This window comes from Heterodontus francisci, chromosome 30 (assembly GCF_036365525.1).
Source record: "Heterodontus francisci isolate sHetFra1 chromosome 30, sHetFra1.hap1, whole genome shotgun sequence".
NCBI classification, from domain to species: domain Eukaryota; kingdom Metazoa; phylum Chordata; class Chondrichthyes; order Heterodontiformes; family Heterodontidae; genus Heterodontus; species Heterodontus francisci.
The window spans coordinates 28,958,640-28,986,457 of NC_090400.1; the positions used below are offsets into that span (position 1 = coordinate 28,958,640).

Genomic DNA, 27,818 nt, shown 5'->3' on the forward strand with positions numbered 1-27,818 from the left:
ATTAAGGCTTCAGACTCTGTATTTTTGTCCAGGGCAATCACTCTGTCAGCTTTGAGGAAATAATGCAGTCTAAGCATGTGCGAGATTTCACACGTGTTAATAGCATCTGTCAGGGTGACTAGCCAGCTGACTCACAACTGGAAGGGTTTACCATCTGATGATGCAAAAAGACTTTTGAGTTCCTTGTTGAGTTTTGCCAAATTATTTGAAAACAAACTTCAGATGTTTTCAGGTAAAGTTATTTAGCGTGGTATGACCAAGGTAAACTTCTGACCTCATATTCATGCTATCCCTAAGGCCACCTATTTTCACCTCTGTAACATTGCCCAACTTTGTCCCTGTCGTAGTTCTTCTGCTTCTGAAACCCTCATTCATGCCTTTGTTACCTTTAGACCTGACTATTCCAATACACTCCTGGCTGGTCTCCCATATTCTACTCTCCGTAAGCTTGAGGTCATCCAAAACTCTGCCGTCTGTGTCTTAACTTGCACCAAGTCCCATTCCCCTATCACCCCTGTGATCGCTGATCTACATTGGCTCCCAGTCAAGTAACGTCTTGATTTTAAAATTCTCATCCTTGTTTTCAAATCGCTCTGTGGCCACCTTTTCGATGAGATGTTAAACAAAGGCCCTGTCTGCACTCTCAGGTGGATGTTAAAGGTCCCATGGCACTATTCGAAGAAGAGCAAGAAAGTTCTCATGGTGTCCTGGTCAACACTTATCTCCCTATCAACATCACTAAACAGATGTTCTGGTCACTTATTGCTGTTTGTGGGCCCTTGATGTGTGCAGCTTGGTTGCCACATTTAGCTACAACAGTGAATGCACTTGAAAAGTACTTCATTGGCTATAAAGTGATTTGCCACTTCCCAAGGTCATGTATGATGCCATATAAATGCAAGTCTTTTTTATTGTTATGAGCAGGTGAGAAAGGGGTCTAGGGCTTCCCCTCTCAGCCTCCTCCTGGTTTGGCCGTAACAGGGTTTAACTTTTAAAACACTATGTTTTAGCTTCCCTCTCAGTGAGTCCTTGCTCACTGCTCTCTAATTGTAATGGCAAAGAAATTAACCGGACAGGTTTTCTCAGATTTAAACAAGAAAGGTGTAAGTTTATTAACCTTAAAACTCGAATTCAGTTAAAACTACTAAAAATACGCGACATGACCATGCTACCATGCATACGCGATAAACACACACGCAAATAGAGATAGAGGAGCAGAAAGAAGGGGAAAGGTTTGAACTAATAGCGGAGTTCAGTTACTGGCTTTGGGTTTGATGTAAAGTCTTTGATTGAAGTTAAGTCTTGCAGTTCTAGTTGGGGCCCAGTGCACATTTTCAAACTTGTTTCATTGGTTTTCTGGCTTGAGGCTTGAGTTACTTCTGTGGGTCCCTGGAACTTTACTTGAGAGAGAGACAGACATGGAGTGACCATCCTTCTCTTTTGTCTTCAAATTGTAGTCTGTTCCTTTCTGTATCGCACAATTCAACAACCCCCAGGTTGGCCAGCAGATTAGTCATGTGACTAGCTCCTTATTTGGAACAGCTTCTCCTGTGAGGTTTTGTGGATACCTTCAAGCTTAGCAGACACTCTCAGTTGGGGGCGAGGGGAGGGTGCGTGCGATGGTGGAATGCTGGCTCTTACACATTCAGTGTCTCTTAATCAAAATCCATCTGGCTAATTGAATCAGGGAGGCACTCCCATTGTCTTCTTCAGACAACTGTCTTTTAGAATTCAAATGTGCAGCCACGTTTTCAGCCACTGTTATGGTCTTTTTAAACAAGTTATTTCAAGTCTAGTAACAGGTCAAAAATAATGTTCTATATGACAAAATTAATATGGCTCATTTTTTGGCAGGTGTGGTTTTCGTCACATTCTATACAATTTAATTAGCACCTGGAACTAAGCCCATTAATCTTGATTAATTCTGAAATCAATCAGCCTGGCTTGGTCCCAGAGACAAATGCCTTCAGGGTTTCACTTCAAATATTGATGCCAGCTATTTCAAAACTATTTTCAAGCATTCATCAACCAGGTAGTTTATGCGACTATTATTTTATGTGTGAAACCCATTAAGATGTGAGTGTGGTGAGAATATCAGTTGTAGATTGCAACTTGAAATTGTGCTTTACTGAACCATGTGAATGAGAAGCAATGAAAGAGCTTGGTTGAGGGCTTGACATAGGCCAACAGTACATGTGGAACAGATTGACAGATATCACTTTGTCTCATACATAGTAGGGCCATCTGGGTGATAAGTGGCAATGTTGTAACTAGTCTTAACTTGGTAGCTTCCTTAGGATGGGCCATCCTCTAAGTCTATTACTGGGTCACGCAAGTACTATACACGGTACTGACCCAGCCATAAACTCCTCCTAAGTATACTGCACTGTTGGCTCTTGGAATTGATTAGCAGCCTCACACCCAACTCATGCAGCAGTCTTGCCACTGCAGCAGCCATGAATCCATAGGAAGTCCTGAACAATAGGGCATAACCTTAAAGTTAGAGTTAGGCCTTTTAGGGGTGATGTCAGGAAGCACTTCATCACACAAAGGGCAGTAGAAATCTGGAACTCTCTCTCCCAAAAAGATATTGAGGTCAAGTCAGTTGAAAAAAATAGATCGATAGATTTTTGTTAGCCGAGAGTAGTACGGGTTACAGAATCAATGCCAGGAGATGGAGTCTAGATACAGATCAGTAATCGTCTCATTGAATGGTGGAACAGACTTGAAGGGCTGAATGGTGGATTCCGCAAGGATCAGGACCTGGGCCTCAGCTGTTTAAAATCTATATTAATATCTTTCATGAGAGAATTGAGTATAACGCATCCAAATTTGCTGATGGTACAATGTTAGGTGGTGAGCAGGATGCACAGAGGCTGCAGAGGGATATAGACAGGTTGGGTAAGTGGACAAGGACATGGCAGATGGAATACAATGCAGTGAAGTGTGAAATTATCCATTTTGGTAGGAAAAATAAAAAAGCCGAATATTTTTTGAATGGTGAGGGACTGGGAAATGTTTACATTCAGAGGAACCTGAGTTTCCTTGTACATGAATCACAGAAAGTCAACATACAGTTACAGCAAGCAATTAGGAAGACAAATTGTATGTTGGCCTCTGTTACAAAAAGTATAGGAGTAAAGAAGTCTTACTGCAATTGTAAAGGGTATTGGTGAGGCCCCACCTGAAGTACTGGGTTGAATTTTGTGCAGCCAGCAGGAAAGGGAATGGAGGCACGGGAGCTGAAAAATTAGGATGGCGCCTCGCCTAGAAACCGGATGTCGTGTCAGCGGTTCCGGATTTTGTCAGTGGCGGAAAAGCTCCAAGGCGGCATTGTCACCTCGATGTGGCAGGACTGCAATTTAAATTGCTGAACAGGTTGTTCACTTCCATGCAAATGGAAGTGATCGCAGTTTTATGGGGCGGTTTTAAATTTTGTCAACAGCGTGTGGGAATCATGCGCCTTCTGATCCCCAGCTATTTAAAGGTGGCGGCACTGAGGTGGAGGCCTCAGTGACATCGCGAGAAGGCGGGCGGGGGAGCATTGGATAAGGGAAGTGGGTGGGGGGGAGGAGAGCGGAGGCATCGTCAGACTGCAGTGGTGGGCACCCTGCACGACTGGGCTATCTCTCAGGTTCAAGGGTCGGGTGGGCTATCTCTCGGGTGCTAGACTCTCTGCAAGGGTGGGTACTGAGGGGCATTAGTGCGTATTCTAAGGGGGTTAACAAGGAAAAGGTACCAAGGCAGGTTCGTCTCTGCAAGGACAGCGCTCTGGAAGCCTACTAATCAGCTGGCATGGGTCTCATAGACCCAGTCTTTGTGGACCCCCATGCTGTGCAGCAACGTGTCAGAGGGAGGGAGGACGGGCCAGGATGTAGCTGCGCCTGCCTATGAAGCTCCAATAGGAAAGCAACAGCATCCAGCCAAGCCAAGAAGGGCCTATCCACGACAGGGAGCGTACTGGACTCGATTCAGCTACCTCCAAATGTTCAAGCGGCAGTGTCAGCGAAGACTGCGGCCCCCCCAAGGAGGCCGTCACCAACTTAGGTGCCATGCTGCAGGATGAGCTGCAACCCACAGGCTTCTGTGGACATGCAATGCCCAAGGTCCTGAAGATCACCGTGGCACGCAACATCTACGCCTCTGGTTCTTTCCAAGGATCTGCCAGGGACATAGAATCACAGAATTGTTATAGCACAGAAGTAGGCCATTCAGCCCATCGTGTCTGTGCTGGTTCTCTAAATGAGCAACTTACCTAGTGCCACTCCCCCACCTTCTCCCTATAGCCCTGCACATTCTTCCTTTTCAGATAACAATCCAGTTCCCTCTTGAATGCTTCAATTGAACCTATCTCCACCACACTCTCAGGCAGTGCATTCCAGATCCTAACCACTCACTGCATGAAAAGGTTTTCCTCATGTCGCTATTGCTTCTTTTGCCAATTACCTTAAATCTGTGCCCTCTTGTTCTCAATTCTTCTACCAATGGGAACAGTTTCTCCCTATCCACTCTGTCCAGATCCCTCATGATTTTGAATACCTCTATCAAATCTCTTCTCAAACTTCTCTTCTCTGAGGAAAACAGTCCCAACTCTCCAATCTATCCACGTAACTGAAGTTCCTCATCCCTGGACCCATTCACATGAATCTTTACTGCACTCTCTCCAATGCCTTCACATCCTTCCTAAAGTGTGATGTCCAGAACTGGACACAATACTCCAGTTCAAGTTGAACCAGTGTTCTATACAAGTTTAACATAACTTCCTTGCTTTTGTACTCTATGCCCCTGTTAATAAAGCCTCAGATACTGTATGCTTTATTAACCGCTCTCTCAACCTGCTCTGCCTCCTTCAATGATTTCTGCACGTATACACCCAGGTCCGTCTCCCTTTAGAATTGTACCCTTTATTTTATGTTGTCTCCCTACCAAAATGAATCACTTCACACTGCATTAAGTTTCATCTGCCACTTGTCCACCCATTCCACCAACTTGTCTATGTCCTTTAGAGGTTCTACACTGTCCTCCTCACAGTTCACAATGCTTCGAAGTGTCGTATCATTCACATGTTCTGATGAAGGGTCAAACACCTGAAACGTTAACTCTGTTTCTCACTACACAGGTGTAGATAGGAAGAAACTGTTCCCACTTGTGAAAGGATCAAGAACGAGAGGGCACACATTTAAACTAATTGGTAAAAGAAGCAAAAGTGACATAAGGAAACACTTTTTCACGCAGCGAGTGGTTAAGGTCTGGATTGCACTGTCTGAGAGTGTGGTGGAGGCAGATTCAATTGAAGCATTCAAAACGGAATTAAACTGTTATATGAAAAGGAAGGATGTGCAGAGCTACAGGGAGAAGACAGGGGAATAGCATGAGGTGAATTGCTCATTCGAAGAGCCGGTGCTGTAACACTTCTATGATTCTGTGATTCTCTGAACCCACCTAATAACTAATTATTTCCAATTCTACTCACATATGTGGGGTATCCCAGGCAGTAGCTCACTGCTGCATCAAGGAGGTAACCATGTCCCTGTTGAAGAGGACTGGCGACTATGTACATTACCGAACCGACCACGATAGTCAGGCCATCAGGTTCGGGGCTATTGCTGGATTCCCCCAGATGCAAGGTGTGATAGATTGCACATATATGACCATGAAGGCTCTGAAAGAGCACCCAGACACCTTCATCAACAGGTAGGGTTTCAACTGGTCTGCGACCACCGAAAGCGTTTCCTGCAGGGGTATGGCTGCTTCCCAGGAAGCAGTCATGATGCCTACATACTTCGACAGTCCCAGGTGCCACAGCTTTTCAGGCTCCCCACTCGCCTTCAGGGATATATTCTCGGGGGCAAAAGCTACCCATTGAAGAATTGGCTACTCACTCCTGTGACAAACCCTTGGCACTGCAGCAGAGGCAAGGTACAACACTTTCCACTGCTTCACCCGAGCGTCCAACAAGCAGGCCATTGGGCTGCTGAAGATGAGATTCCAGTTCCTAGATTGATCCGGTGGAACCCTGCAGTATGTCCCAACGAGGGTCTTGTGCATTGTGGTGGTCTGCTGCGCTCTGCACAATCTAGCACTGCAGAGGGAGGGGAGGCCTTGCAAGAAGAGGACATGATTGATCGCCAGTCCTCATCCAATGAGGATGATGTGGAGGAGGCTAATGAACAGGCACCACTGGATATTGGTTCCCTTGCAGCAGAGACCAAGGCCATTGAGAGACACGCAAGGGAGGCAAGAAACAATCTCATACAAACTCAGTTCCTTCCACCATGATGAACTCAATAAATTCGCACCTCAATGTATTTCACCTGTTGCCTTCTCTCTATCTCAATTCTATGCCCAGCGTCCAGCTTCACCCCACGCTGTGGCACATCTGAGATGCCTACACTGGCAGCCTATTGAGGGAGCAAGGGTGAAGGCAGCATCTCCCATTCAGGCATGAAAGAATGAATATTTTACAACAATGAATGTGAACTCTATAACAGCAATTACAGAAAACAATATAAAGGCCAAAAGTAATACACCTGTGAAATGCCAGGTGAGTCTAGGTGTTCTTCTTTGTATATTTACATGTGCTTCTATGTGATATGACCCCTGGGCTAACATCTGAGATGGAGGCAGGCTGCTTATGAGGCTGCCCTTTGGTCTGGGATAACTTCGGCGGCCGTCCTCTGGGTGCCTGAGGCCTGGAGGGTCCCGGCTGGCTGAGAGGTGGCTGCACAGGTGCAGGAGCCTCCTCAATTGTCACGGCTACTGGAGTAGAGCTCATTGGTGGAGGGGCTGAGGAGACGCTGTTCACACTCAGAGCACCCTGAGGGGATCGTCCAGCTGATGAAGTCGGCCTCCCCTCCTCTATTTCAAGACTTGCTTGAACCTTTCTGCCAACCAGAGAAGGTCGAGGGCCTGGAGAAGACTCTTGGGTGCCTTGTTCTTCTCTCGCCTTGCCACTGCAGCGTTGAGTTCATGGCCAAGGTGATGGTGTGCTGGTCATCTGTGGGATCTGGCTCTCTGTGAGGGTCACTTACATGCCTGAAACATGGCAGCACTCATGGTATGGATGCACTCCTCCATCGCCCGCTCATGGCTGCGCATTGCCTCTGGTAGCTTCGCCCGATATTGCCTTACCTCTCTCTGCGACTCCAGCATGCCATGTGCTGTTGACACCAGAGGCTCGCCATCAGCCCAGGGATTAGCATGGGCCTGACCACCCACAGTCCTCCGACTGTCAGAGGCCTTGGCCAGCTGCTCAAGCGCGTGTGTGCTGCTCTCAACAGCTTGTGACCCTGAATGTAAGCTCGAACACATACCCACCGAGGTGAAAGTATCTGTGCTGGTGGAAGGTGCAGGGGAATGATGTGACAGTGTATCCTCTGACTGCTTCTCCTCCTCCTCAGAGGTAGATGGCAGGCCTCCTGTCGTAGTTGCTGCGCTTGCTTCTGGCGTTCAATGACCTGCATGAGAGAACACAAACACTTGTAGTTTAGGTTGTGCAGATCTCCTCATGCCAACCATGTGTGTTGTGGACCTCCAGAAGTGTGGTGGAGGTTACATGAAAACAATCCTCGCTCTCTTGTGTGGACACTTCAGTCTCACTGCCCGCGATTGAATGGCCGCCCTGGGCCCCCACCATCTCCAGAGCCTCTTCCTCAGCCAATGTTAGTGGATGAAGATCAGGGATCTCTCCGCCATTCCTCGAGGTCTCCCTGTGTTATGGGCCTTTTTGTCCTGCATTTGGAAAGCCGGACATAGTAAAACTTCGCAGGAAGAGCAACACTGCAGTTCTGCTCATGGCAGCCTCTTGTCCCCTGATGGGGTTTCCTGCAGGGCTCCTCCCCACCTCCGCTCTCAGGAGACGTAATGGGGCTGAGCTTTGAAAAGAGGCTGCTTGCCGCTGAGATGCAGCTGTACATCTGCCAGGATGTGGCGATGCCTCACCACTTTGCCACCACCTTTGTGGTCACTCCCTCACCATGTAGCACTCCCTCCCTTGTAGCCACATGTAAGTCCCAAAGAGGAGAGCAGTATGGAGGACTCACCTTGGTGGAACAAAGGAGGTCATTGACCCTCTTGCAACACTGGACCCAGTTTCAGGGGTGACCCTGCAACTGCTGACCTCTGCAATCTCCATCCAGGTTTGCTTGGTCAGACGAGTGGATCTCTTCTTGCCATCCCTTGGAAAGAGGACCTCCCGCCTTTCCCATGCAGCCTGGAGGAGGAGCTCCAGGGAGGCGTTGCTAAATTGTGGGGGCACTCGGTGTCTTGCCTCAGAGATTGTCCTAGGTCGATCAGGCTCTGTTCCGACGGTCGTCAGTCCCAGTGCAGGGGGTCCAGGAATTCCAGGGAACAGCAGCTACACTAGCATTACAGGAGAGCCCAGCCATTCAGACTGCCATCAAAAGGGTCCAGCAGCACTTTAGGTTCACTGCCTCATTGAAAGGCAGCAATACAGGCAAGGTTGGCAGTGCTTTAAAAATGACGGCAGCATCTGCGTTGAAGTCATCTGGCACTGCAATCAGCGCCTTGGAGCCCACCCCCGTCGTGCAATTGGATGAGATTTACACCTCCAACTGCATATGTGACATGCAGTGATGGCACCCGCTTCCGGGTCTGCTGCCAGGAGCTGTGACGGGCTCATAAAATTCAGCCCACTGTATGCAGGTTTGGTCTCCTTACCTAAAGAAGGACATAATTGCCCTTGAGGGAGTGCAACAAAGGTTCACTAGACTTGTTTCTGGGATGAGGGGATTGCGTTATGAGGAGAGATTGAGTAGACTAGGCCTATAATCCCTGGAGTTTAGAAGAATGAGAGGTGATCTAATTGAAACTTATAACATTCTTCAGGGGTATGATGGGGTAGATCCAGAACATGGGTCACAGTCTCAGAATAAGAGTTTGGCCATTTAGGACTGAGATGAGGAGAAATGTCTTCACGTAAATGGTTGTGAATCTTTGGAATTCTCTACCCCAGAGAGCTGTGGATGCTCAGTCATTGAGTATATTCAAGATGGAGGTTGATAGATTTTGGGTACTAAGGGAATTAAGAGATATGGGGATAGTGCAGGAAAGTGGAGTTGAGGTAGAAGATCAGCCATGATCTTATTGAATGGCAGAGCAGGTTCGAAGGGCCAAATGGCCTACTCCAGTTCCTATTTTTTATGTTCTTATGTCTTACTGCTGCTCCTATGTTCCTATGAAACACAGATGCTGTACCATACCATCACTTGGGCACAGACTGTATTTTCTATCACGCTGCACAATACTGACCCAGCCACCAGCTCCTTCTAGGTATACTGCACAGTTATCCCCTGCTTCACGCTGCCTTTGGAAAGGCTTAAAATAAATTTGAAATCTCTTTTGAAAGGCTGAAACCATTTTCCCCCCACTTCATGCCGAAGGACTGTTCATGTGAGCAATCTCCTGCAGCCTTCTCTGTTATCTGTGTCTCAGCATCAGGTTCAGTAGCAGCAAAGCGGTTACCACATATATATAAATAATGTTATTTTGCAAGAAATCCTACAAGGTCAGCCCCGCCCCCTCTTGCAGCTCATAGTTTTGCCATTTTAGCATCCCAGAATAGAAAATTCACCCATCTGCTCCTTCTAAATCAGAGAAGGATTCTAAATAAAGCCTACATTCCTACAAAGCCTATATTCTAATTGTATTCCCATGATTACACTAAACATGTGTATCCGAAGGGTAGGTTTCTGTTAGTGGGGAGAATTGTCCACTGGGAGAGCATTTCAGAAATTTCATGTGCGCTGCATACAATTTCCCCACCATTTTATTGGAAAATGTTGCATTCACATGCACAAATTTCTGATAAAATTGAATTGACTTGCAGTGTTTGTTTTATCATTGAAAAGCTTCCAATTTCCGCTTTTAATGCTGAGCTCATACTGTGCATCAGCATTTTCACGCCATGATGCTATTTTGTATCACAGTACAAGCACACTAGTGCACTGAATCAGGTCTGTGCATTTGGCAGGTCAGAAGATAGTACTGATATCAGACTGTGAGACCCAAGAAGAATTGGCTGTCCACTGTTTTTGGCCGAATGGAGGTTGCCATCCTTTACACTGCTGTCCATGCTGTGGCACCTGTGCTTCATCAGTCAGTGGTATTCCAGTCAGGTAAAGTCTCCTGCAGAATGTCATTGTTATCGCCCAAGGCATAATGTAAACATTGGCCTCGAATTTGCTGGAGCAGGGCATCTCAAGAGGGCTTAGAGAGAATGCAAAGGAGATTTATGAGAATGGTACCAGGGATGTGGGACTTCAGTTACATGGACAGACTAGAGAAACTGGGTTGTTCTCCTTAGAGCAGAGAAGATTAAGGGCTGAGTGAAATTGCAGGAACATAAACCTCGTCATTAAAAGGGTCCTTATAACAAACACTAAATATCAGCCCTAACTTTCAGTGGTGATTTTCTTTTAACAGTGCAAATGCAGCAAGTTGTTGAAACGCACAGGGAGGCTGGTGGCGAGCTGCTGTTTTTGCAGTTGGGAAAATAACAGTGAGTTAAATATGGACTCCATTATTAGTGTGTAAGTAACTCAGCAATTTGTGGTGATTTGCAACTCATGCCTTATCTCTTTCTCGCCACAAATTGCTGAGCTATTTACACACTAATAATGGCGTGCACATTTAAGTTGCCATTACTTTCCCAGCAAATTCTGGGCCATTGTGTTTTGTTTGATAAGTGTTGCTATCTGATGTGATATTTGAATTTTGTAACAGCCGCTATTTGGTTTACCAACACACAAATATCCTTTTCCTGAATCCCTCTAGTCAACATTAAGCCCCCCGTAATATCCTGCTGTGCCTTACATTGTTGAGCATTAAAACCTAATAGTGATCACATCAGCTGCTGAGTGTCTACACTGCTCTCTAAACAATTCTTCACCTTGGAAATATTCTGCTTTCTGCATATCATCGATAAAGTTAGATATTGCATTTATAATGCTTTCATCAAGGTCATAAATAAATAAAGGTCGTAGGATCATTTCCAAGGGACTAAGCTGCTCACAACTTCTAATTAGTAATACTATCAATGCCTACCTTCTGCTTCCTATTATCTAGCCAGCTAATTATCCAATTCACAATCTTGGATCCTGAGAGCTTTCACTGTAGTCATAAGTCTCCGATGAAAGGCCTTGTCAAGGGCTTTCTGAAAGTCAAAATATATAATATCCACCATCTTACTCATCTATAAATCTGTTGTATCATTGAAGAATTCCAGTATATTTATTAGATACAATCTGTCTTACAGAAACTGCGTTGCCTGGAATTTATCAATCTTCATTCTCATCGGGTGCTGCTGAATTTCTTTTTCTAATGGACTCCTATATTTTTCACACCACAGGTGTCAAGCCAAATTCTAATGCATTTTCTCTTTTTAGAATATTTAGTCCTCAATCTCCTTTTTAGTCTTGTTATTTAACATCGTTCCTGTCAAAGTGTGAGGAGATCTGTCACTTGCTGCCAAACCTTTAACAATATGACTCTAAAATGCACACTTTGAGCTACATGAGAGCAGTCCAGGTGACTGTTTCTTGCTGAGCTAAAGTGTGGCCCTGCACTTAGGACCTCCCATGCCTGTGTGTCTGAGATTGGTAATTTAGTGTGTGGAAGATCACAGGCATGACTCCATCTCTTAGTAGTTCACGGCACATCATCTTGGCTGTGCCACTGTACTGCTTAAAGCTATGGCATTTGAAACATTTTTCATGTGATTTCTAATTTTGCATGTGATTTTATATTTGTATTGAAATAGACTCTCCAGTTTCCTTTGTTCAGTCTTGCTTCTTCATAAATTTGTGCAGTATGTAAATTGGGGGATATTTTCCTCTTTTCACTATTATTTGTGAACAAGGCAGTGCAAATACTTGTTTTGGGTTTTCCACGAATATTAATGAATGAAAAAAAAGAACTTGCATTTAAATGGCATCTTCATAAGCAATGAATTACTTTTGAAGTGTAGTCACTATTGCAACATAGGAAACGCAGCAGCCAATTTGCACACATCAAGCTACCCAAAATAGCAATATAGAATCATAGAATAGAATCATAGAATGATTACACCATTCGGCCCATTGTGTCCATGCTGTCTTCAAGAGCAGCTCAGCTAGTTTCACTCCCCTGCCCTTTCTCCATAGCCCTGCAAATGTTTTCACTTCAGATAATTACCCAATTCCCTATTGAGAGCAATGATTGAATCAGTCTCCACCACACTCTCAGGCAGTGCATTCCATATCCTAATCACAAGCTGCGTAAAAAAGTTTTTCCTCATGTCACCTTTTGCTCTATTGCCATTCACTTTAAATGGTGTCCTCTGGCACTGACCTTTCCGCCAATGAGAACAGTTTCTTCCTATCTAGTCTGTCCAGACCCCTCATGATTTTGAACACCTCCATCAAATCTCCTCTCAGCTCTTCTGTAAGGAGAACAGCCCAGTTTCTCCAATCTATACACATAACTGAAGTCCCTCATCCCTGGAACCATTCTCATAAATCTTTTCTGTACCCTTTCTAATGCTTTCACTTCCTTCCTGAAGTGTAATGCCCAGAATTGGACACAATACTCCAGTTGAGGCTAAACCAGTGTTTTATAAAGGTTCACCATAACTTCCTTGTTGTGGATAGTGCCGAAGGATGTTGTAGGGTACAGAGGGACATAGATAGGCTGCAGAGCTGGGCTGAGAGATGGCAAATGGAGTTTAATGCGGAAAAGTGTGAGGTGATTCATTTTGGAAGGAGTAACAGGAATGCAGAGTACTGGGCTAATGGGAAGATTCTTGGTAGTGTAGATGAACAGAGAGATCTTGGTGTCTAGGTACATAAATCCCTGAAAGTTGCTACCCAGGTTAATAGGGCTGTTAAGAAGGCATATGGTGTGTTAGCTTTTATTAGTAGGGGGATCGAGTTTCGGAGCCACGAGGTCATGCTGCAGCTGTACAAAACTCTGGTGAGACCGCACCTGGAGTATTGCGTGCAGTTCTGGTCACCGCATTATAGGAAGGATGTGGAAGCTATGGAAAGGGTGCAGAGGAGATTTACTAGGATGTTGCCTGGTATGGAGGGAAGGTCTTACGAGGAAAGGCTGAGGGACTTGAGGTTGTTTTCGTTGGAGAGAAGGAGGAGGAGAGGTGACTTAATAGAGACATATAAGATAATCAGAGGGTTAGATAGGGTGGATAGTGAGAGTCTTTTTCCTCGGATGGTGATGGTAAACACGAGGGGACATAGCTTTAAGTTGAGGGGTGATAGATATAGGACAGATGTTAGAGGTAGTTTCTTTACTCAGAGAGTAGTAGGGGTGTGGAACGCCCTGCCTGCAACAGTAGTAGACTCTCCAACTTTAAGGGCATTTAAGTGGTCATTGGATAGACATATGGATGAAAATGGAATAGTGTAGGTCAGATTGTTTCACAGGTCGGCGCAACATCGAGGGCCGAAGGGCCTGTACTGTGCTGTAATGTTCTAATTCTAATTCTTTGCTTTTGTACTCTATGCCTTTGTTATAAAGCCTAGGATCCTGTATGCCTTATTAACCACTTTCTCAACCTGCCCTGCCACTTTCAATGATTTGTGCGCATATACCCCCAGGTCCCTCTGCTCCTGAACCAGTTTTAGAATTGTAACCTTTATTTTATATTGCTTCTCCTTGTTCTTCCTACCAAAATGTATTGCTTCACACTTCTCTGCATTAAATTTTAACTGCCATGTGCCCACCTATTCCACCAACCAGTCTATAACCATTTCCCAGTAAATATAGTTACGCCACACTCTCTACCAGCAAATATAACCATTGTCCAGTAAATATAGTTACGCCACACTCTATACCAGCAAATATTTTTTAAATCTCCTCCCGTTGTGGCGGCACAGTGGCGCAGTGGTTAGCACCGCAGCCTCACAGCTCCAGCGACCCGGGTTCAATTCTGGGTGCTGCCTGTGTGGAGTTTGCAAGTTCTCCCTGTGTCTGCGTGGGTTTCCTCCGGGTGCTCCGGTTTCCTTCCACAGCCAAAAGACTTGCAGGTTGATAGGTAAATTGGCCATTATAAATTGCCCCTAGTATAGATAGGTGGTAGGGGAATATAGGGACAGGTGGGGATGTGGTAGGAATATGGGATTAGTGTAGGATTAGTATAAATGGGTGGTTAATGGTCGGCACAGACTCGGTGGGCCGAAGGGCCTGCTTCAGTGCTGTATCTCTAAAATAAAAAAATATAACCATTGTCCAGTAAATATAGTTACGCCACTTCAACTATCTTGAAGTTTATCAATATCCTCCTCACAGTTCACAATACTTCCAAGTTTTGTGTTATCTGCAAATTTTGAAATTGTGCCCTGTACACCCAAGTCTAAGTCATTAATATATATCAGGAAAAGCAGTGGTCCTAGTACAGACCCCTGGAGAATCCCACTTTGGACCTTCTTTCAGTCCAAAAAGTAACCGTTCGCCATACTCTCTGTTTCCTGACACTCTGCCAACTTCCTATCCATGCTACCAGTTTCTTTTATCCCATGAGCTTTAATTTTGCAGATAAGCCTGTTATGTGGCACTTAATCAAACACCTTTTGGAATTCCATGTACATCACACCAACCACATTACCCTCATCAACCGTCTCTGTTACCTCATCAAAAAACTCAATCAAGTTAGTTAAACACAACTTGCCATTAACAAATCCATGCTGGCTTTCCTTAATTAATCCACATTTATCCAAGCAACAGCTAATTTTGTTCCAGATAATTGTTTCTAAAAGCTTTCCCACCACTGAGGTTAAACTGACAGACCTCTAGTTACTGGGCTTATCCTTATACCCTTTTTTGTACAAGGGTGTAACATTTGCAATACCCCAATCCTCTGGCACCACCCCTATATCTAAGGAGCATTGGAAGATTATGGCCAGTGCCTCCGCAATTTCCACCCTTACTTTCCTTAATATCCTCGGACGCATCTATTTTTATTATTTGTTCTTTAGAAGTAAGTGTTGCTGGCAAGGCCAGCATTTATTGCCCATCTGAAATTGCCCTTGAGCAGGTGGTGATGAGCCGCGTCCTTGAACCACTGTAGTCCATGTGGTGAAGGTACACCCATAGTGCTGTTATGGAACGAGTTCCAGGATTTTGATCCAGTGAAAGTGAAAGAATGAGGATATAGTTCCAAGTCAGGATGGTGTGTGACTTGGAGGGGAACTTGCAGGATATGGTGTTCCCACACATCTGCTGCCCTTGTTTTTCTAGGTGGTAGAGGTCGCGGGTTTGGAAGGTGTTGTTGAAGGAGCCTTGACGATTTCCTGCAGTGCATCTTGTAGATGGTACACAATGTGCACCAGTGGTAGAGAGAATGAATGTTTAAGGTGGTGGATGGGGTACCGATCAAGCGGGCTGCTTTGTCCTGGATGGTGTCGATCTTCTTGAGTGTTGTTGGAGCTGCATTCATTCAGGCAAGTGGAGAGTATTCCATCACACTCCTGACTTGTGCCTTGTAGATGGTGGACAGGCTTTGGGGAGTCAGGAGGTCCTGGTGGCTTATCAACTTTAAGTACAGCCAGCCTTTCTAATACTGCCTCTTTACCAATTTTTAGTCCATCAGGTGTCTCAACTACCTCCTCTTTCACCATGACTTTAGCAACATCTTCTTCCTTGGTAAAGACAGGTGCAAAATATCCATTCAGTACCTCAGCCATGTTCTCTGCCTCTGTGCAAAAATCCCCTTTTTGGTCCCTAATCTGATCCACCCATCCTTTTACTACTGTTACTATCAGGTGAGAAAGGTGTCTAGGAGTCCCTCTCAACCTTCACCTGGTCTTACACAATGTGTTTTTAGCTCCCCCTTGGTGAATCCTTGTTCATCGCTTTCCAATAATAAGGCAAAGAAACCAGCACATACAGGCTTTCTTAGGCTTAAAGAAGAAAAGTTGAAATTTATTAAACTTGAACTTAAACTCTAATTCGGTTAATGCCTACGGATATATGATGTGCCAATGCTAGCATGCATACATGATATATGCAAATAGAGACAGAAAAGAGCAGAAGAAAAATAAAGTGGAAATGTTTGGGGCAATATCTGAAGAGTTGTTGTTATGGTTCTTCAGGCTCACTGCAGAGTCCTTGATTGTAGGTAGATCTTGCTTTTCGTTGGCGCCCAGTATTCTTCTTAAACCTTGTTCACTGTAGGAAACTTTTCTCTCTTGGGGTTCATGTGTCTTCAGTGGATTCAAAGGCTTGTGAGAAAGAGATGGGAGCACACAGGAGAGATCTTCTCAGTCCAGGAGCAAACAAATCTTCTGCCCAAACTGTTTGACAAATTCAAAAAACTCAGGTTGCCCAGCAGGTTAGTCATGTGACTAGCTGGTTTGACCATGTCCGTTTGTGTATTCGGCCATCTTAGCAGTCACCTGGAATGCAAGCTCCCCACCTTCAATGTCTGGTGATCAAAAGTCCATTGTGGGTTGAATGTCAGGGAATGGCTGCTTTGTCCTTCCAAACACTGTCAATATGCAAATGTCTTTTCCAGCCATGGCTAATCTGTTTAGCAAGTCCTTTCTTCACTCCAGTAACAGATTTAATTCAATGTTCATGACAAAATTAATGTGCCTCATTCTTGGCAGGTGAGGGCCTAGCATGACACTGCTTCTTTACTATTTTTTTGCCTATAGAAGACTTTCGGATTCCCTTTATGTTAGTTGTCAGACTCTTCTAATTCTCTCTCTTTGCTTCTCTTATTACTTTTTTCAGTTCCCCTCTGAACTTTCTATATTTGGCCTGGTTCTCATTTGTGTTATCAATCTGCTTGTAATAATGACCAGTTAATCTGATGTTGTTTCTGTTATTTGAGGCAGAATTGTTTGTCAGGACAGAATGAGAACTCACTGCTCTTTCACAAGTTGTGCCAAGAGATCATTTATGTCCCCCTGAACAGGTGGGGCGTAAATTTAGCATCTCATTTGAAAGCAGGCAATGCAGCACTCCCTCAGTTCTGCATTGAAGTGTCAACCTGGATGATGTGCTCAAGTCATAAAATGGGAGTTGATCATACAACCTTCTGACTTAGAGACAAGAGGGCTACCAGTGAATCAAGCTGACACTTAAAAAGCAAGAATAGATGCTGTTGTAAACTGTCCTGTCCTGGAGCAAAGCAAACGAGAGAAGATATCATCACTGAGCTCGAAGAAATCAATTTTTTAAAAAAAGGATGAGAATATGAAATTGGTTTTATAAAAATGGTTACTGACTGGTTAATTTTATTTTTAGCCCATAAGGTGTGAGACATCTTGTTCCTGCAGTTTTGACATTCTTTATATTTGTATTTAGTTAAACATCTAAGAGCACACTCCACACTATAAGATGGAGTCATGCAACAACAACTTGTATTTATATAGCACCTTTAACATAGTAAAACAAGGCACTTTACAGGCGCATTACCAAACAAAATTGAACACCAAAGCTGCATGAGGAGATATTAGGAAAGATGACCAAAAGCTTGGTCAAAGAGGTAGGTTTTAAGGAGTGTCTGAATGGAGGAGAGAGAGGTAGAGGGGCGGAGGGGTTTATGGAGGGAATTTCAAAGCCCACGGTCTGACAGCTGATGGTATGACTGCCAGTGGTGAAACAATTAAAATCGGGGATACGCAAGAGGCCAGTATTTGAGGAGCCCAGAGATCTTGGAGCATTATAAGGCTGAAGGAGGTGACAAACATAGGGCAGGGCGAGATCATGGACCAATTTGAAAACAAGGATGAGAATTTTAAATCTGATGTGTTGCTGGACCAGTTGCCGATGTAGTTCAGTGAGCACAGAGGTGATTGGTGAATGGAACTTGATGCGAGTTAGGATATGGGCAGCAAACTTTTGGGTGAGCTGAAGTTTATGGAGGGTGCAAGTTGGGAGGCTGGCCAGGAGAGTATTGGAACAGTCCAGTCTAATGGTAACAAAGGCATGAATGATGGTTTTAGTAACAGGTGAGCTGATGCAGAGCTAGGGTTGGGCACTGTTATGGAGTTGGAAGTAGATGGTCTTGGTGATGGCATGGATATGTGGTCGGATCATCTCGGTGTCAAATGTAACACCAAGGTTATGAGTAGTCTAGGTTGGCCTCAGACAATTGTCAGGGAGAGGAATGAAGTCGGTGACAAGGGAACGGAATTTGCGGCGCCAACCAAAGACAATGGCGTCAGTCTTCCCAATATTTAGTCGGAGGAAATTTCTGTACAGTAATGATAAGCCTACTTTACCCTTAGGTGGATACATGTTTGGTTTTCTTTTTAAATCACTAGTCCTAATTTTAATGAGCAAATCAGGAACTTAAGTTGTGCTTCTCATCTTCATATCCTGTTTGCCATTCACAAAGCATCCAATGGCAGTGTTTATGCAGAAACCAGTGACCTGAATCTCCATGCTGGTGGAAGTAATCTGTATGATTGCAAATGACCTTGTTGAGAAAGATTAATTAAGCATATAATTCAGATACAATTCCTGATCTGTGATATACCGAACTCTCTCCCATTAAAATAACTAAAGATTTTGTCATTCTGGATACAGCTTGATTCTTATTTTTCTATCAGTTTGATATGCAGAGGATTACACTGGAAGAACTGAAGCACATATTATTTCATGCATTTCGGGACCATTTGACAATGAAAGATATTGAGAACATCATCATAACGGAGGAGGAGAGTCTGAATGAAAGTTCAAGTAACTGTCATACCGAATTTGAAGGTAAGCCCATCATACATACTGAATAGAGATTGGGTTTATTTTTATTTTTGAAGTTCGCTGAGTCACTCTCAGCCGAAGAAGAAAAACAGAATCAGATTAAGGACACCACAAATTTTATTTGAAAGAATTAATTTAACTTTCTATTATATTTAGTTACTGCGCAAAGTCACAGATCTTTATTATTTTCTTCAGTGCAGACAACAGCTGTCCTATTTTTATTCAAGCTGTGGCAAAGACTGCAGTTCAGATTGTTCTCCTTATTTCAATCAGACCAAAATAGTTAATTTTCCTTTCTGTCCTGCTCTGTTAGAAATAGGTCTGAAGCTGGCGTACCACTTTATGGGCATCAATAGCCCTTTGGTACCTCACCTATTTTGGACTGTTAGGTGTGGGATTGAGGCAGCAGATCTGAACCTGCTCCTGTTTTGACACGTTATACACATTGACATGTACTGGGTGAGGACTTGCAGGGCCACTGGATAGTGGTCAGAAGCAGGACCATCAACTGATATTTTCTTCTCTGGGATAGAGGCCTTTTGCATCCTCATTAGTGCTCTAGCTGAGGTTAATGAGCAGCACAAACTAGTGATTGGACCTGCAAAGACCTCATGGACCTCTTTGCCACTAAGATGGAGGACCCTCCGTTCAGCTGCCTCTGTCGCATCCTTCCCCTCCATTTGGCCACCAAGACAATCCTCCTGTAAGGTTCCCCCAGCCCTAACTCTGAACTCATATTTTTCTCTAGTATCTCTCCTATCTCCCCTCATGCACTCTCTAAGTTCATCTTGTCCATGAGACCCACCTCCTGCTCCCTCAATCCCACTAAACTGCTAATCAGTCCTCATTCCTTCCTGTCACCACGCCACCACCTCCCATGCTAGTGACATTGTAAATGGTTCTCTCTCCTGAAGTACTTTCACCCTCCCTTTCAAATCTGCCATCATCATTTGCCTCCTCAATAAACCTATCCTTGACCCCACTTTCTTTGCAAACTACCACCTCATCTCCAACCTCCCTTTCCTTTCCAAAGTCCTTGTTGCCTTCCAAATCTGTGCCCATCTTTCCTGCAACTCCATGTTTGATCCTTTCCAGGTTTCTCCTGCCACAGCACTGTGACCATGACAGTATTGCAGTATCTCTCTTTATCCTTCTCGATCCGCCTGTAGCCTTTGACACAGTTGACCACACCATCCTCAATTTCTGTCTGATTATGTGCCTTTGGACATTTTATTATGTTAAAGGCACAATATAAATGCATCCTGAATAAACAGTAGAGTTTTTCTTTGTAGCAAGCCAAAAGACTTGCAGGTTGGTAGGTAAATTGGCCATTATAAATTGCCCCTAGTATAGGTAGGTGGTAGGGAAATATAGGGACAGGTGGGAATGTGGTAGTAATATGGGATTAGTGTAGAATTAGTATAAATGGGTGGTTGATGGTCAGCACAGACTCGGTGGGCCGAAGGGCCTGTTTCAGTGCTGTATCTCTAAACTAAACTAAACTAAACTAAACAAATAAACACACAGTTACAAGCTGGATTTCTCTGTAAACACAGCAGCAACAACAGTTCAGAATATTGGTAGAGTTTAGTGTGCTGTTCAAACAGTATTTTTTTGGGATGGGTGAGCTCCTCTTTAGAAGATCGACTGCAGATTTGACTATCATTTCATCATCAGCCAGAAACTATTTAGACTCAGAGCTTTTAAGCATAGAGGCTGGTGAAGGGATTGATATCTCCAAAATTACAAGAGGCATAGACAAAATATAAATAACTAGCGTGTCTTTCAAGACCAGGTGAATCTCTATGTAGCTCACCGCTTTACAAATTAATCTGTGAAACATAATGATGAGTCACTAAATTAATTAAAATTTCTGTCAGCCCTTTGAGATTAGGAAGCAAGATTGCTGAAAACTCCTCAGTTATTTAGAACTATCTGACGCACATTGCCTCAAGCTACAGGATCATGTTCATTTCTGGCTTTAATACATACTGATATTGTCAGTTATGTAATGCTGAATTTCAACTGGTTCTTTGTATTTTAAATCCAAGTGCTGCTTTTACATTCAAGTGACTTTGAGATCTTTTACTGTTAACTTCTGAAGATTGTAAAACCCTGATCTGACGCAGTTGATGTAAAACAATCCAGGTGTAGACACTTAGATTTTTTTTAAAAGTACAACAAAGACAACACTATTGGCTCTAGTCCTGTTGGGACCCTGAAATGTTAGGATCTGGGCAGGATCAAGTGATGTAGATTGGAATACCAGATGGATATGCTGGAATTTTCATTCACATTGGCACGAGGCAGCTTTATCCCCTGACTCATCTCCCTTAGGAAACTAAAATCAATATCCCTGTCTCTGGTTCCACAAATGGAGACCTAAAAATGCCTGAAGCTGGATCTTGGCTGCCCTCAGAGAGGAACAGAAAAATAGAATGGAGCTGAGCCAAAGGTCATTGGGTGCATGTATGACCAAGTCATTCGAGAAATCAATTGCAGGAGCCTGGGCAACAGGCTAATGATCTCCTGGCCAGGGAATTGCATCTGGAGACATAAAGAGAGGGGAGAAAATAAAATAGATAAAAAATGGAGAGAAGAACCTACCAAGGCTGTTACCTACAGGGATATTGCTATTCATTATATCATTCATTATATTTGGGGAAGCCATCACCTTTTTCTCGGGTGAGCTGACTCTTGCTGGGATGAAAGCACAAAGATGCAATTGCTTGCCCATAGCTCACCCAATCAGCCATTCATCACGTGTTCACCTAAACATTTACTGTCAGGAATATTATTTAACTATGGAAGCCATCACAACAAAGCCAGTGTTGTCTTTGCTTCATGTCCATAATATAGCTCGGTCTCTCTCCACTCAGTTTCACAGCCATTTCAAGGACCTCACCAAAATGCTTACATGTTGTGATATGACTTTCATCACATGATTGTCCTTTTCCAAAAACTAGGGAAAACAATCAGCTGTTCATTGTACTCTTCTAATATTCAAATGCATTTATGATTTCAGTAACAATAAAGGAAATGCCACTGCTGTGTTTCTGATATTGCTAACACACAGCAAACTGGTCTTCTCCCTCAACGCACTATTTATTTTTCCTTGCATCCCCCACATCTAACTGCCAAAGTCAGAAGCTGTCGCACTTTATTATTATCCAAGCTGGCACTATATTCATTGAAACATTTTCCTTTTTTCAGCTTTCTCTCACCATCTTACTGTTCTTGTCATAATCCTGAACTCTCGGATCCTTTAATGCTGCTTTCTTTATGAACTGGCCTTTCTCAATGTGCACTCTTCAAGTTATTCATTTTATTCATTGTTATTTTGTGAGGAATCCTGGATTGTAATGATATCCTATTCCTAACAACAACAGGGCCAGGGATTTCATATGTGGCTTTTCACACTGCTGCTGCTCATTAGTTAAGAAGGAAATGGAAGCTTGTTCTCTTTTGTTTCTGAAGATAAATGGAACCCAGCTCCCTTTAAGTAATAATAAATGGAATTTAAGGAACTCAGCTCTGTTGCTCCTGAAGTAAAATGAAATGCTGCTATATTTATTGGTGCTGTCCTTTTGTAATAAAACAGAATCTATGCCTATTTTGTAATAAAATGAAACACAATGCCTCCTCCCAAAAAAACAGATTTCATAAAATTAAATTCTAATCCTGTCTTAATAATACTCAGATGCAAGATCAGCTCTTTTCACTTAAATAGAAACAGAAATGTACATGTCTAGAAAACCAAATAAAATAGGCCTCTGTTTATTTTGCCATCAAATCTGGCTCTGTGTATTTGGCATCAAGATCATGTAGCACAGGCCTATGGAGTCTCTACCTTACTAGAGCCAAGCAAAAACTGAATGGCTTCTGCGTGGTACTAACGAGGGCTTGGAGTGGCTTCCAGGGGGAGAAGTGATTCTGGTTTCCTTTCTTTGTCGATGTTTTTACCAATTTTCTCCCCAGGGTGCAGGACCCAGACACCTACTCGTACCTCAACCAAGTGATCATTCTTCATGGCTGACCCAATGAGCAATGGCAAGCTGTTTAACTATGAGATGATCATAATCAAGTCCAATGTTGTCCACATTTGACATACACACAGGAATCATTGGGTCATTATCTCGAGCATCTCAGCTGGTTCTTCCCCTTCCGACCTTCCAAGCCAGCGGGCGGCCTGAGCTGTAATGCTGCACTGGCTAAGATCAGTATTGATTGGGGATTAAACCTGGGACCTTCCTAGTCTCTATGACACAGTTTCCCACTATTGGGTAGTGCACTTACAATGTAATTCACTGTGGGTATAACTGCTTTTCTTTAAAGAAACATTAACATTATTTGTAATTTCTTCCTTAATGACCACAGAAGTACAAGAGACATTGGAGACCAACAGCTTATACCATTTGAAACTAATACCATTACCCACTGATGACTTTGATGCACATGGACTGAACAACTTCCTACATTGGTGGAATAATCTGGATTGCTCACTAATGCCCATTCAGTCCCAACAAAGGATTGACTGCAACTGTTTGCGGCCTTGTCTGTTTTTGTTAGAATGGCACACACAGATCAGCAGCTTGACTGACGCTATGTTATGTTGAAAGCACGGATGTACTTGTCTGCCTAAAACTCTGACTTTACAGCTTTCTTCTTTCCTTTTGACAGTGCATTCGCAAAAGAAGAATAGACAGACATGTGTGAGGAAGAGCCTGATCTGCGCGTTTGGTGTGGCTTTCATCATCAGTGTCATGTTGATTGCCGCAAATCAAATTCTCAGGAATGGCATGGAGTAGCTCCCTAACCAGCCACCTGTTGACATGAACTGGCCATGCATGACTATCAGTCAGTGGGGAAACTCCAGCGGACTCCTAAGTTAGGAACACAGGGTGATGTAAATAGGAGTAGAATATATTTCTACCAGGAACATGGAGCCCAAAATGAAAGTGATTCTTTTTAGGTTCACGCAATGAGAATCTCGCAGACGGGGATTCTTTTTTGTAAAAAAAGGGCTGAATAATTAAAAGCTGCTTTTAATAAGGTGATAAAGTACAGAAGTTCTGAATTATAGCTATGACTGGTAGTAACAATATGAGAGAGATAGACTATATCATGATTTTGGGAATATTGTTTTCTCCATCTGCTAATGTTAGTGGAAACAGTTGGCGTAACTACCAAATGCCAGGTCCTACTTTATACTGATGTGACTTTCTTTCCAACATTAGTCAAAGGAAAATCAAGCTCCAAGGTGTCCTACCGTTAATTTCTGTTAAGTCAGAGGGACCGAGTGGATCATTATCAGATGCATGTTTATTATTAGAAAACTACCACAAGAAACAGTAGCTACATCCCAAGCTTCTGGTGCTGTGGAATCTATTCTGTTTGCCTTGTCGAAGCCATAGACCAATGACTGCATATGCGCAAACTTTAAAGTCGTAATTTGTGACTTCACTTGTACCTGTTGGACCACTGCTGATGGGTGCGATAGAACCGTGCAACACCGGCCTCTACTGGTGCAGAGTGGATATCCCAATGGTGGCTCAAAGTAATAGCTGCTTCTGACTCACAAAGGAGAGCTTATCTTTTAACTGCCTGCTGCAGTGCCAGTGGAAACCAAGGGATTCAGGTGCCTCCAATAACATCAGCATTTCCCTGATCTACTTCACAGTGCTGCTACTAACACAACTGTAAGGGAAAAGGGGGTATGAGTGTCCCTGATTTGAACCAATTAAATAAACATGCAAATATACTAGGAATGTATGAATATTCCTAGTATATTCATCCACTCTAATATTCATCAAATTCTCATTCACTGGTATACACATTGCCTGGTACTGGCTTTTACCAGTCCCACAGCTCCTCATTCCCCACCAGTCCCACAGCTCCTCATTCTTCACCAGTTACAGGACTACCTATTTCACCAACCCCACTGTTCCACATTGCTCCCTTTCACTATCCCCACTGTTCCTCGTTCTTCTCTCTCAAACACCAACCCCGCTGTTCCTCTTCGTTCTCTCGCTTTCACCGGTCATGCTGCCGCTCGTTTTCTCTCTCACTCTTCCTTTATCATTGCTCACATGGCTGTTCCTCAGTGCTCTCCTGGGCATTTGAGGGTGTTGACAGAGCCTGATAGACTCATGAGATGAGTGGACTGATCATGTATTTTTTCAGACTATCCCAAGCCATGTAACCCTTTGAATGTCTTTTATTGTCTGTTTTACATTGAAACATCCCTCCCCGTGGATGTGAATGTGTAAGGCAGTAAGGTACAGTGAACTCAGGTTGGGTGCTACTAAGGCAGAGATATTATTAAACAGGGCCCAGTTTTCACTCAGTTAAGGTGCAGGCCTGTTACACATGGCCTGGGACACTTGTTTAAACTCATATTGGTAATTTAAAAATTTTTAAGCACAGAACGGAAAACAAAAAACAAATCTGTTGATTGTACATACCTCAGGACGCACGGCAGAAACAAAAAAATGGTTGCTTCGTGATTTTACAAATATTTTAAAATCACAGTTTCATAAAAATAAAACATTTGGATGATTTAGCCATTATATAATTCACAAACTCGATCAACAAGTACTGTTGTCAGATAGGACCTCCACCTGCCTCTCCTGCATTAACTTCATGTCTGTGGAATGTTTATTATGATGCCTTGAGTGGACTAGAAAGATGAATATGATGGAACATTGGACGAGGGCTCCATTTTATGCTGTGCTCATTAATGTAAACCAGCCCTGTACACTCCATTGAGTAGCTGTGAAACACAGATTCAGCCCTTTGCTCCATGGCGCTGCACTGCTTCACTCTAGTACCCTCAATGTTGCTGTAGAAAGCAAGTGGGCTCACGGGGAGGTAAACCAAAGCCTTGGTGAAGTGTTCCACCTAGTGACTGGATGAGGATAGACAAAACTCATTCCCAACTAACAAACATCCCAGCAATGGTTAGCTCTGGGACTGAAACGTGCAATTATCTTCGTTGGGAGGTGACTGCTCGACAGCATGCATTGCTAAGTCATTGAACATGTCAAAAACAAATACAGTCATTCACATAATTTAACTAGAACAGGGATTGTGCCAATGTTTAGTTGGATCACCTTGTTTCTATTTTTTTTTGTTAAATTTACCACTATTCATGATTTTTTCTTTTAAGGGCACCTTGCTCGCCACCTCCCCCCTCACCCACCATTCCCACAGACATTTCATCCTAGGGCTATGCTACTGCTGCTCTCTGATGGACCTTTGAAAGAATTGCCAAGTGGTTAACAAGTCATTTCCTTCAGATTGTCAACACTCACAATTGCACACGAGTCCTGTGATTTGCCAGCATAATAAACATCCTGAGCGAAGCATGAGACTTTAAAATAAAATGGCTGACTGGTGAGTTACGATGACTTAGCAAAACTGCTTCAGTTCTGTAAAGGGAATCTGTGCTTGGCCTCCATGACCAACAGAGGTGAGGTCAGGAAATAGATGTCTGGGGATCATTAGCTTGAAGGCTTGATTCCATTCGTATCCAGCAGTGTACCCCAGTCCACCACTACGATATGCAGTAAAAGCAGAAAATGCTGGAAATACTCAGCAGGTCTGGCAGCATCAGTGGAGAAAGAAACAGAGTTAACTTTTCAGGTCAATGACCCTTTGTCAGAACTACTATTTGATTTAAGTTTCCTAATATTGCATAAGTACAGTGAATCTTATAGGAGCTTTAGTCACACCAATGGAGAACCTTACTTATGTTTAGTTCTCCCTTGAATTCCTTCAATCGTAACTCCTCCACAAGTTATAAACTATATTTTCAAGAGAGATTTTTATTCAGTAACCATTTTTAAAACCTACACAACTGTGGAAGGTGCTGTAAAGTCATAAGGAAGTAGTCCCAATTTTTTATATCCAAGTGTTGGGAAGACACACAAAATGCATTCTTAATGAGCCTTCCTTTCCTTCGATCTTCCAAAGCAGCTAACTTTATGGTCTGGATATTAATGTGATGGGTTACATTGGTGGGTAGGCAGAGTTTTGATTGCTGGGGAGTTTTAGTTTAGTTTAGTTTAGTTTAGAGATACAGCACTGAAACAGGCCCTTTGGCCCACCGAGTCTGTGCCGACCATCAACCACCCATTTATACTAATCCTACACTAATCCCATATCCCTACCACATCCCCACCTGTCCCTATATTTCCCTACCACCTACCGATACTAGGGGCAATTTATAATGGCCAATTTACCTATCAACCTGCAAGTCTTTGGCATGTGGGAGGAAACCGGAGCACCCGGAGAAAACCCACGCAGACACAGGGAGAACTTGCAAACTCCACACAGGCAGTACCCAGAATTGAACCCGGGTTGCTGGAGCTGTGAGGCTGCGGTGCTAACCACTGCGCCACTGTGCTGCCCCTTAACCAACTCTGCAACGTGGTCTTTTGGCCCTGACAGGTTCTCTGCCCTCTAGTCAGCCTGATTGACAGGCTTGGCTTCCAGTTGGACGGGGAGCAGTCCAGAACAGGCCACAAGACCAAGTAGATCCCAGACCTGGTGTGGGGGGGTGGCATGTGGTGCAGGTGGGGTGGGTAGCAATCCCAGTGATAGTGAGAGTGCCGATCCCTGACCCCAGGGGCCTTTGAATGGAGAGGATTCGGATTTGGGGCAGCTTGTGGGGGAGGGGAGGGGGAGTGGAGGGGGTGGGGGGGGCGGTGCGGGGAATGGAAGGAAACACTCACAAGCAGCATTGTGAAGGCACTTACATTCTCCCCAAAGCTCTCCTCACCTTACATCAGCTGCTGGGTTTCTTGAGGCCTGGAAAACCCAACTGCCCACTGTAAAACCTACAAAGCAGGTTAATCAGAGCCTGTCAGCCTCAGTAAAACATTTAAATTGCCATTTAAACGTAACACATTTAAACATAAAACATTTAAACATAAAACATTTAAACCGCTTCCTGGGAGTGGTTGGGCTGCTTTTGTCCCTTGTCCTGTCTCCGTAAAACCTGGAAATGGGCAGGTTGGAGGGGCGTTGCAGTCAGGGTTCAGATATTTAAAATTTCAACTTTGGACCTGAACCCAACCTACCCATCTTCGTGT

At 43.8% G+C, this 27,818-nt stretch overlaps 1 protein-coding gene across 3 annotated transcripts in view; it reads left to right on the forward strand.

The window, feature by feature from the left end:
• Positions 1 to 27,259, forward strand: part of caln1 (calneuron 1) — a 330,421-nt gene extending 303,162 nt beyond the window's left edge. For all 3 annotated transcript variants that reach the window (XM_068009959.1, XM_068009960.1, XM_068009958.1), the window contains exons 5-6: positions 18,573 to 18,726; positions 23,404 to 27,259. In XM_068009959.1, the coding sequence (XP_067866060.1) occupies positions 18,573 to 18,726; positions 23,404 to 23,531 (282 nt within the window). In that variant the 3' untranslated portion in view covers positions 23,532 to 27,259. The remainder of the gene's footprint in view (positions 1 to 18,572; positions 18,727 to 23,403) is intronic.
• The last annotated feature ends 559 nt before the right edge of the window (positions 27,260 to 27,818 follow it).